At 45.7% G+C, this 12,352-nt stretch overlaps 1 protein-coding gene across 1 annotated transcript in view; it reads left to right on the forward strand.

Annotated features, from left to right (window-relative positions):
• The window catches only part of LOC308331715 (glutamate receptor ionotropic, kainate 5-like), a gene marked incomplete at its 3' end in the record, with an annotated part of 177,684 nt that overhangs the window by 95,484 nt on the left and 69,848 nt on the right, over positions 1-12,352 (forward strand). The window contains exons 4-6 of the mRNA XM_080787207.1: positions 1,910-2,007; positions 5,184-5,349; positions 11,681-11,859. Of these exons, the coding sequence (XP_080643333.1) occupies positions 1,910-2,007; positions 5,184-5,349; positions 11,681-11,859 (443 nt within the window). The remainder of the gene's footprint in view (positions 1-1,909; positions 2,008-5,183; positions 5,350-11,680; positions 11,860-12,352) is intronic.

The raw sequence follows: 12,352 nt of genomic DNA on the forward strand, positions 1-12,352 counted from the left end.
TGAAACCAGCGTGTGCTGGACAGAGACGTATCAGTCAATAAAAAGGATTGAAAACAATGTCCACCCCTCCACCTCTTTCACCCTCCACAGTTGGGGAAGACACTCGTCAACAACACAAATCGTTATGGTTTTCAGAATGATATTAATTTATATTGCTAGAAAATAATGACCTCAATGTGACTCACATTTCGCTGATCCTATTTGCTATAGTGTTAAAGCTGCTGTAAGTGATTCGTTTTTAGTTTTTGTGATACATTTCTCTATATATTCCCATACTGTATCAATCATTGCGAGTGTTTGTTCGATAACAGGGGTCTCCCCATCTCTCCAGCTCTTTAGTAAACAGAAAATACCTTTTCAGGTCGGGATATCAATTTCATCCAATCAGGAGAGAACTCATACAGGTCAGGATACAGGATAAACAAGTGAAAATGGAAGCGATGAAGAGTAAAGTGTACCGTTACAGTGTACCGTTACAATGTACCGTTACATGAGCACAGCATTTTGAATTGGAAGAAGCAGATGAATAACCTTCGTGGCGTTCTATCTCGTCCTTATTCGATTGAATTTGTAATCCACCTGAAATGTATATTCCGTTTCCTAAAAACCTTATTGATCAAATGTGTGTGGGCAAGATAGCAATTTTAGGGAAAGCGCATCAACACGCCCACGGGCACACCTCCAGCCGCAAATAATGCGGCATAATGTATAGTGTAGCCGCAAGATAGCATTTACGGATAGGATAGTGGAAGCTGCTAAATGCGAAATTGACGGTTGGCGGGTAGTGCTAGCGGGTGTAAGATAGAGTCCAATGTGTTCACTGTCCATTGGAACACTACCACAATATTATCACTATGTTGTCAACCAACAAGAAATTGCTAGGTATATCATTTACAGTTTTGATTTATTTCTGGTACATTTACACCAATACAAAAGAAAAGAAAAAAAGTTATCAATTCCTTTTTGTGGACCGAGGACAGTGCACACATGCAGCTGCATATGGCCATATTAGGTGGCAGACTAGAGGTAAGGTCACATTTCCTCTGGGAATAGTGAGTATTATGTATGGAGCTCAGTAGATATTTATTGATTGCCGACTGCCACCGGACTCCGAAACATAGAGTTAGAGTTGGCTAGTTAACACACATCATGCACTGTCTACAGTATATTTTGAGTACATTCAGTGACACAGACATACTGTACACACAGTTGTGCACAGACACGACACACAACATGCACATGCCCCATACTATCTGTCTTACTCCGCCTCTATTGTGGACAATTTCTCCCTTATACTTTCCTTCTCTTTCTCTCCCTTATTCACTGACTCACGCACCAACGCATTCTCTTGTTCATTCACCTTCAATCATGTCTCTCTCTCTAAGGCTCTCCGTCTCTGTTTCACATGCACACATGTGCATACAGTTACACACACACAACACACACAACACACGCACACGCACACGCACACGCACACGCACACACACACACACACACACACACACACACACACACACACACACACACACACACACACACACACACACACACAGAGAGAGAGAGCTGTCTGTGCAACTTGCAACTTGCTGAGGTCATTATGCAGAACAGGACTGGTGGTGAGAGGGAGCACAGCGGAAGTGAATGCAGATCGCTGTTAAGGAGACTGTAATGAATCTGCAGTGTCCTCATCTGGACAGCTAACATGATGGATGGTCAAGGACGAGGACAGAGACAGGGCTACAACTGGGCCCCGTCCAAAACCATGGCTATTACTATACCCAAAACCGCCCCCATTGGCCAGCTTGCCTTTATTCCTACTCAGTTTTTAATTTCCATAATCTATGCTCTCCTCCTCCCTTTTCTCTCTCTCTCTCTGTCTCTCTCTCTCTCTCTCTCTCTCGCCCTGCAGTGTGTCAAATCCTGCCGAAGGGCGTGGTGGCTGTGATTGGCCCCGCCTCCAGTCCAGCCTCTGGCTCAACTGTCAGTCACATATGTGGGGAGAAAGAGGTAAATAGCACACACACACACACACACACACACACACACACACACACACAGGGCTAACACAGCAACACTACAAAGACAAGAAGAGAAAACAACGTCTGAAAGCTACCAACATGGACACTTGGGAAGCCTCAACAAAAGACAGAGACACCTGGATGTTTGAAATCCAGAGGGGTCTGCTTGCAGAGCTTCAAAGAACAGCAGCTGCTTCGGTGGAACGAGAAGAGGAGCCTGCAGAAACGCAAGAAGTTTGCAAGGCCCCTACACCGCTGAACAGTTCCAGAGGTCTGCAAGGCCCCTACACCGCTGAACAGTTCCAGAATGTCCGCCACTCCAGCGTGGGACACAACAGTCACATGACTGGGGGGGGGGGGAGGGTCAATCCAGGCAGCGTCAATCCCTGTTCAGTCGCCCCAGTTCACTGATCGATCAATCAATCAATCAATCAATCAATCTCCATCAACCTTTTTTCAATATGTTTCTGAGTTTGGAGCTAAATGAGAATACAAAGACAAGAAGGATATGAAAATACCGGTTAGGGTTAGGGTTAAAACCCCCCTAACTATTAGATTTCTCCCCCTCTATTTCCCATTCCAAGTGCATTTGTCCTATATGTAATGCCAGCGCTGCTATATTCTAAAGCCCCCTCAGGTACATATTTAAACTATTTTCACTTTTTCAGCAATGGTGGGTAGATCTTGTTGAGCTGATCATTTTGAAAGTAGCTCTCACGTCATAAAAGTGTGGGCACCCCTGACCTATACAGTCAAATGTACCAAGATCTGAAATCGGATTGTTGGATTTACCCACTCAAGTTCATATCTGTAAGGGCCTCCATCCATCCATCATCACAACCACACGCCAAGGGGAAAACGCGGAGGCCGTCTCCAACTTGCATATTACAGCCACATTACAATCCTCACATATTAGCCTGGCTGCTGTAAGTCACCTTGTGAATGTGTGACTGACATTAAGGGACCCGTAACGCTGTCAATCACATTAACTGTTGCTGGAATGAGTCTCTCTTCCCTCATAACCAGAGGCTTTCACCCTCTACTCCCCATATAATAGACTTCATAACACGCAGGTGTGCATGCGTGCATGCGTGCGTGTGATTTGGTGGTGTCACAAACCCAGAGAGATGGAAATAAAGTTTCAAAAAGCCATGCATCGGGGGACACCATGCAGCACCAAAGCAAAACAAAATAAATTCTAAGCCAACAGCTATTGGTATTGCATGGAACCCAGGGGCAATCCCTAAGGCTCACCATGAGACACCTGTGTTTCCAGTGCTCAGGACGTTGATGTGAGTAGTGGAGCTGCATTACAAATCTTCACAGGATTATTTTTTTATTTTTTATCCCACGATTTTGTAACCCCATTTTTTCACCCAGTGTCAATTATCTAATGTAATCCTGGGCGCTACACTCCCTCTGCCAACCTGGGGAGAGCAACGGACTGACCTCATACAGTACTTCCTTCACGTCATGAGGAGTCCAAGCCCGCTTATTTTCACCTGACAGGGGGTTTCCCCGGTTGGGGCGTAGCGAATGGAAGGACCACATTATTCCAACCAGTCAATCAGGTGCCCAGGGGGCAGCCCTTCACAGGATTCTAATAATGACACAAACACATCATAGGATTTTGCAGTTTGGTTTGTTACTGGAGGAAAGTGTGCTGCTCTCAAGTCAAGATTATTTTTTGTAAATTAAAAAATGTTGCATTCCGCAGATGTAACACATGCCTGCAGTAGCAGCCACTGCTCCTGTGATGACTGCCGGGATTCCTTTGTTACCCATGTTCCCTTTCCTGCCTTTTATTGTTATAATGCGAACAACCGACTGCTGTGTGGAAATGAGGAATTTTCCTTTTTATTCCTTTGCTTTGTTAAGGACAAAAGCACAACAACAACACTTCTTTGTTCCAATATCAGTTGAAACCACTGGCAAGTTTCAACAATTCTGAAAATAGTTATACTTGCAGTTTTAGACTTGAATGGATTTGGATTAAATGGATTTCATATCAGTGCAATTGGCGTGGCATTAAAGGTATATTCAGTGATTTCACTTAATTCAAATATCACTTATTTTTTCCTATTTCTTGGATAATCCTCCCTACTATAAAGTGTGCTGACCATATAAGGAGTTCCTCCCTGTCCCCAGTGAGCCCCTGGGGTCAAAAAACCCTAGTTTTGGTTTGGGCTTTGGGTGGCAAAGCCTTCATCCAATCAGGATGAGAGGGATCTTCCTCCAATCATGATCGAGTGGGGTGGACCTTGGTGCACGTGCTGTTGGTCTGTTGTAATTCCCCCACTGTAGAACGTGTGCAATTGTGCATGTGCACATGTTACCGGGGCGGACCGGGTTTTCTTTTTTCAAATCACCTGAATCACTGAATGCTCCTTTAAGGATACACCCCAACCCCAATCACTGTTGTGTTCCTCCCTGCCTTTCTTACTCTCTCTCTCTCTCCTTTCCTCCCTGTCTTCTCTCACCTCTTCCCCCTCTCTCTCTCTCTCCTTTCCTCCCTGTCTTCTCTCACCTCTTCCCCCTCTCTCTCTCTCTCTCTCCTTTCCTCCCTGTCTTCTCTCACCTCTTCCCCCTCTCTCTCTCTCTCTCTCCTTTCCTCCCTGTCTTCTCTCACCTCTTCCCCCTCTCTCTCTCTCTCTCCTTTCCTCCCTGTATTCTCTCACCTCTTCCCCCCCCTCTCTCTCTCCTTTCCTCCCTGTCTTCTCTCACCTCTTCCCCCTCTCTCTCTCTCTCCTTTCCTCCCTGTCTTCTCTCACCTCTTCCCCCCTCTCTCTCTCTCCTTTCCTCCCTGTATTCTCTCACCTCTTCCCCCCTCTCTCTCTCTCCTTTCCTCCCTGTCTTCTCTCACCTCTTCCCCCCTCTCTCTCTCTCTCCTTTCCTCCCTGTCTTCTCTCACCTCTTCCCCCCCCTCTCTCTCTCCTTTCCTCCCTGTCTTCTCTCACCTCTTCCCCTCTCTCTCTCTCTCTCCTTTCCTCCCTGTCTTCTCTCACCTCTTCCCCCCTCTCTCTCTCTCCTTTCCTCCCTGTCTTCTCTCACCTCTTCCCCTCTCTCTCTCTCCTTTCCTCCCTGTATTCTCTCACCTCTTCCCCCCCCTCTCTCTCTCTCTCCTTTCCTCCCTGTCTTCTCTCACCTCTTCCCCTCTCCTCCCAGATCCCCCATGTGAAGATTGGTCCAGAGGAGACTCCCAGGCTGCCCTACCTGAGGTTCGCCTCGGTGACTCTCTACCCCAGCAACGAGGACCTGAGCCTGGCCATCGGCTCCATCCTGCGCTCCTTCGGCTTCCCGACTACCAGCCTCATCTGTGCCAAGGCTGAATGTGAGTGTATATTATACTGCCAGGGATACCATGTGTTATAGGTCAAGTGCAGCTCAAAGCACTGATTCATGTCATAATATAGAACATTTTCCAATAAGATATTCTCTTTATTTGCCCTTCGTGCAGGTCCTGGAAATGTGTGTGGGTTTTGGAGGTCAGGGATCTGTCTGCTGGTTTAAAATGTATTTCAGTCAGACAACTCTTGGTTTGAAATACTGTGTATATTTATTGAGCATGAATGTAATATTTATTGATCATTGTTTAAAGTACATCTATTTTGGCCTCAAGGCTCCATTCGCCTTCGTTCACTGTATAAACAAACAAACAAATTAGATTTTTGGTGTACCTTGTAAACAAGTATACATTTTAACATAGGAATTTAAGTTTATTGTCATATCACAAGTTTGTGAAAAGTCGGTGAAATGATTTCCCATACAAGCTCCCACCACCGTTCTAGAGTCAGACAGTATTGGAGCCACGGAACACAGACTGTCTGGTGCGTTGTCCTTATAGCCAGCTGGACTTACACTGATTAAGGCTGGATGGCTGAAAACATTGTGTTGTTGAATTAAAAGCAATAGAAAATCAGAAAGGATTGAGTGCAACACTCTTTTTAATTCATTTACTGTATATGTGATGAGACAAGTCATGTATCATTGCAGACCACTTTGAATTTTAACTGGAAAGGTGCACTAGCTCATTACTCATTAGAGCTCAATCTCATCTCTGCCAGGTGGCATGCATGTTCTGCATAATCAGCAAAGTGTGATTGTTAAATCCTATTTGTATCAATCAAAGGTTTTGAAATGTGTCAGGTTTTCGCTGCCTACAGTCAGATTGCTGATCCTCTGCGTGAGGAGGAGTGCTGCATTGCTCACAGGAGACATGACAACATGTTTTCATGTGCAAGGCCACTTTTGAGACAAGTTGAAAGCCATTAGACAGGACAGTTCCATTAGATTCTGTGTGAGTGTGACCGGCACACTGTGAAATATGTCCTGTTCTATTCCTTCATCTTGGGCAGTGCTTGGGACAAATGTTCCAGGCAGTCGATCGGCCAGTCTATTAGTTGTGTCTATGTACACCGCTGCACTGAAGTTAGCTCCTCTTGTAAAGGTCAGAGAGATTTTCCAACTGAACTCCGTGAGCGCATGTCAACCAGCCACTTCGTTGATCTGTCAGTCAGTCGGTATTTTTGTGACAGTCAACCAGTTTGTCAATTGATTTATCATTCTGTCAGAAAGCCAACCAAGCAGGCAATGATACTGTCAGAAGGTCAACCAGTCAGTCAGTCAGTCAGCCAGCCAGCCAGCCAAGGAACCAGATTGCACAATGTGGCGTGGCCAATGTGGCACGGTGGCTCAGTGGTTACTGGCTTTGACTGCCCACCAATTATATAATTATATTGGCCGAGCCAGGTCACTTCAGGCTATGGGTTGCTGTTACTGCTCACCCTGGGCCTGGGAGGGACACATCGGATAATTGCACTCGTAATGGCTAAATATCGCATTAAAAAAATATGGATTTCTATTGAATATCTTAGTTGAAACAATGACACAATGAAATTGAGTTGACGTGGGGTTTTTTAAGGGTAACTGTAGCATAGTCGTAATATCACAACTTGAGTCCCGTCGGCACCAAGCCCCTGAGATGCTCCCGTACGCAAATGAATAAGTGGCTGAGGCAGAGGATCTCTGGCTCTCAACATATAAATTATTTTATTTGTAATCGGTGCATATAAAATATATATTGGCCCTCAAATGCCCCAGCCACTATACAGCATTGTTCTTGTGAACTTCTTTGTCCACGGTTATTCATTGTAATGATCAAAATCACTATGATGATCTATCATAGCGACGGCGAGCCACCGTTGGCGAGCATGATTCCTTTTCCTAGCATGGTTGTGACCAACTTGCACGGGTTGAATGCAGGCAGGCACCGACAGTCACAACCATGCTAGGAAAATAAATGGTCTCACCAACGGCGGTGCAGCTCCTCGCCTCTCGCGGACAGCGACCATGGTAGAATCCACGCTTCAACCCGGCAGGCAGGCTCAGGCAGCCGCAGTCATCCTGCGGTGGTGACTCAATAACGACTTCCACCATTTCAACAAATAAACACATACTGTACAACCCCAGAAGCACACACAACCCACACAAATAAGCACACACAAGAACGATATTGATGTAACCAGGATATTTGGTGGGGGATTCTGTCAGATCCCTTCCCTCCTCCGACTTCTCCCCGGGTGGAATCGAGCGAGGTCTGCTCGGCAGACGACCCGAAAAACACATGCATGCACCCCGCGGGAGGTAAGCCAGTAAGCCACCTGTTGTGAGGGCTGTGTGAGGGCTGCCTGTTGGCTGCATGCTGCTGGATTGCACCTCACCAAGACCAGGTGGGGAGATAGTGATTCTCATCATTCCAATAGATAATCATAAACATACTATTTCACAGGAACAATGTTGGTAAAACTACGATATTTTAGGGGAAATATATATCGCATCGCACTGTTATTGGCTAAACACTGCCTCACTCCTCCACTAACTCCCTCCTCCCCCACACACACCGACATCCCAAGTGTAAACACCTAGAACACCCCAGAGGCAGCCAACGGTAGTGTTTGTCTGCAGGAAAACACCCCAGCATCACTATACAGGGGATGATCATTTTGGCTTAAAAGTGTTGTCTATATATCACCTAACCTTAACCTTTCACTCGCCCAGTCAGGATTCAGCCAGCCTGCTTCTGCCAGACCACAGTCATTCAATTGCAGTTGACTGGCAATTTCTCAGTCAGACAGTCCAACCTTTAGTCAGTCAGCCAGACACCTACCCAGTACCCACCCAATCTGTCATCCTCCACACCAACCAGCCATCCACTCGCCCACCTGCAGTGTATGCCAGCTATTCTGCCATCCAGCATGCCCGTGTTAATCACCACACAGCCAGTCTTTCAGTCAATTACTTATACTTAGGCAGTCAATCATTCACTCATTTGATCAACCACCCAATTGCTCTTCCCAGTCAGCCAAGCCACCCTGCAGACACAGACGTACTTCATATATTAGTCACCCAGCCACCCAGCCATGAGCTAGCCCAACCCCGAAACATTAAATATGCCAGGCTGCCAACCCCATGCCAGCCTCTCTGCAATCAGTCATTCAACACAGCTGTTCGGTCAGTCAGTCAATCAATCAGTCCTGCAGTCCAGCGAGTGGATTAGCAGAGTTCCCTGCAGACTGGATTACCGCTCTCTCTCTGATGAGCTTGCTCGCCGCTCGGCTGCTCAGGTCTGGCCCAAGGTCGAGTGCGCGATCATGCTCTGAATACTCTCCTCCTACTCACCCCTTCTTCCTGCTCCCACACTACACTCCTATATTTCTCTCCCCTCACTTTCCCATCTCATCTCTCATCACCTTCTCCTGTCTTCATCATTTTCCCTCTCTCCTTCATTCATCCTCCTACTGTATCTTTCCCAACCACCCTCTCTCCTTCTCTCCTGCTCCTTCCGTAATGTCATAATTTTCTCTTCCCACCGCTAATCAATTTAGATGCAATTCACATTCAGTTTAATCTATTTTAAATCTATTCAGGAACCAGCTTCTGCAGTTCATTTAAAATTATGTCAGATCATTTATTCATTTATTACTTAATAAGGTTGGAGGTGACATATTCCCCTGTGTCGATTTAATTGACAATGTTTGAATTTTGAATATAGAGGAACAATTCTCCTCTCCCCACAGCTCCTCTCCTTTCATTATGTCTATTCTGTGGCCACTCTTTCACTCCTTATTTTCCAACTCTCCCCCTTTCTCTCCCACCCTCTTCTTAACTAGCTGTCCTCCTTCAACACCTATCCTCTCTCCATCATAATGTGCCTGTCCAAAGCACACTAAAGCACACTAACTGTGTTCAACAACGCTTGTGTTGAGTAGTACTTGAGTACTTCTCTTTGTACCTCTCCCCTATGCACTTTCTACCCTTCCCTCATCTCGAACCACGTTGCGCACATGGGCCTGGTCTACAAGATTCACTACACCGCTAAGATACCCTATATCTACAGATACCCATGTACCTGTCAAAATACTTCCTTAATGTCAACGAAGTCCATGATCACAACACCAGAGGGAGTTCCACAAACCACGTTCAACCCTGATTCGGCTCCAACAAGCGGTAAAATTTATTTCGCTACTATGCCACTAAAATGTGGAATGCCCTACCAACAGCCGCTAAGAAATGTAAATCCCTAGACTCCTTCAAAACCGCTCTCAAAGAGCACTTACGGGCAGCTGCAATTTGAAACTGGCCCCTGTAAAAAAAAAAAGGTAAAGTCCACCACTTTTCCGTACTGTACACGCTTTCCCTTTTTTGAGTGGTGCAGCCACTCCAATGCACAGCAATGTGTGTCCCTATCTGTCTCTGGCTCTGTCCGTCCCAGCACGGAAATAGCGTTATAGCGTTTGTTTGTCGACCACCATTTTTTGTATAGAAGTCTTTAAATGTTCTGATGTTCTGAAAATAAACGTAGTCTTAGTGCTTTTTCTGGTTTTTTCCTCGTATCGTATAGCAGTCTCTGTATTGACCTGTATACTGTCGTTGCAATGTACCCATTCTACATACTGTGAATACAAATTTCAATCAATCAATCAAACTCTTTTCATAGCGATCCCTCCATCCAGGCCTTGCGTCACTATCGTATTGTTCCTCTCTAATGCTGTTTTCCACTCTTTGAGTCTTTTGCGGTATACATGGCCTGTTAACGGCACTGTTTACCGCTGTTATATTGCTGTCTGGGAGCAGCACTGTGGCCCAGTTAAACCTAGCAACGTATGGGAGGTTTATGGTGACGATTAGCCCCAGACATGGCCGTTGGGTTTTACCAGCCAGGGGACAGATGAGGAGGAAATTGAGGTAAAGACTCTCCCGGGGAAAATTATGACATGAGGGGAGATGGAAGTGTCGTGTTCAGTTTGCACTATACTTGTAGTTGTAGGGTGACATGTCTGTATCTTTGCAGGCTTGGGTGTAACATTTACTTTGTATCGTATCGTGTATATCGTGTATATGTGTTCAAATATAATGTCTTTACTTATTTATATCTATATTCATAAATTGTCCCTTAAAAAACCTGCACTATACACGTTTCACACAGATTTAATTTCTTTGCTAAATAGTTACTGCATTGATTTTAAATCATTGAATCGAATCGTATCGCCATAATGAACCAATATCGTCCATGTATCGTATCTTCAACGATGTATCGTGATACGTATCGTATTGCGGTTAAACTGTATCGTTACACCCCCACAGTGCAGCATTCTTTCTCTCAGCTGGTCTTTCTGTGGTTCTGTGCAGTCTGTCTACTTGTCTGTCTTCTTGGCTGTCCATTGTAAATGTCAGTGTCCATTAAATTACTTATTATATATTGGGGCGGCAGTAGCTCGATCAGGGGTAGAGTGACCGGATGGAAACCGCAAGGCTCGCAGTTCGAACCCGGGCTCCCCCAGAGTTAGTGACCAAGTGTCCTTGAGCAAGACTCTGAACCCCTAATTGCTCCCGATTGGTGCCTTGCATGGTTTCCTCCGACATCGGTGTGTGAATGGATGAATGTAATGCACAATCTCTGTAAAGCGCCTTGGACAAAGACGATATATAAATGCACATTTACCATTTTAGATTGATTATACTTCAAATTTACTTAGACAAGAGGAAATGTAATTTAATTTAATTCTCATTCAAGTGCCTACAGTTCATTTAACTGTAGCTGCATCTCTCTCTTTTTCTCTTTCTCTCCCGGGCTCTCTGCCCCCTCCCTGTATCTCCCTCTATTTCTCCTGTCTGCCTTAGGGTCGATTCATACTCCTATTTTAGAGCCGAATAAAAGTCGGTTCGGCGCTGTAGAGCCTACAATTTGACGTAATTTGAGGTTCGGGGGGGCGGGTACCGTCCTAAAGTCGGCTCTTCGGTGCTACTGAAATTTTCTGACGAGCCGAAATAATTTCGGCACTACAGCGCCGAAACAGGAGTATGAATCGGCCCTTAGTCCTATGTACACACCCTTGCTTCCTGAAACCATCATGATATGGGTCATCTCCAAGCCCCCTGAAAGGCTTGTCAACGTTGAATCGTAGTAGAGACGTAGTGGTCGAAGCTGGGATTGCAGGCGGGCCCCTGCATTTAGCACGAGGAAACGCGCAGCTGGAGTTTAACATTGGGCGCTCGGTTGCACTTCCGCATTTCACCACCAAAATGTGGTGGTCAAACCCCTGTCGCTACGGTCCTCACTCTATCATTTATAACTCTATGGTCATCTCCCTCTCCCTGCCCAGGCCTGCTGCGACTGGAGGAGCTGGTGCGTCGCTTTCTGATCTCACGGGAGACGTTGTCGGTGCGCATGCTGGATGACAGCCTGGACCCCACTCCCATGCTGAAGGAGATCAGAGATGATAAGGTGGCCACCATCATCATTGATGCCAACGCCTCCGTCTCCTATCACATCCTCAGAAAGGTACATGGATGGACTGGTGGGGGTTTTGTTTGGTTGTCCTTTCCTTTGCTCTTTGGATGATTTGTTTGTTGGTGCGTGCGTGCGTGTGTGCGTGTGTGTGTGCATTACGTTACAGTGGCAGTGCATGTTTGTATACTAAGTGCGACTTTTTGTCGCAATAACTCAGATTGGCCACTATTATGACTCTTCAAGGTTTTCCAAGTTTCAAAGTGTCTTCATGTTAAATAATGCTATGTAATGTACTCATGTAATATGTAAGGGATAATAATCATTGTTGGGAGATAATTCACCGACAGGGTTTAACTTCACGGAGGTGGTTTATCACCCTGAAGTCTGGTCTATTTATTTATTTACGCTTGTGGTCTCTAGCACCGTTTGTTGCACAATCGTCGTTGTGTATTGGCTGCTGCTGATGCATGCTTGCCTCTCGTTGCAATGACCTGGCTATAGCCTACGTGCAGTAACTGACAACAATGACCATTCTGGCTATAGC

Source organism: Protomyctophum bolini (genome assembly GCF_963924005.1).
Source record: "Protomyctophum bolini genome assembly, chromosome: 17".
NCBI lineage: Eukaryota > Metazoa > Chordata > Actinopteri > Myctophiformes > Myctophidae > Protomyctophum > Protomyctophum bolini.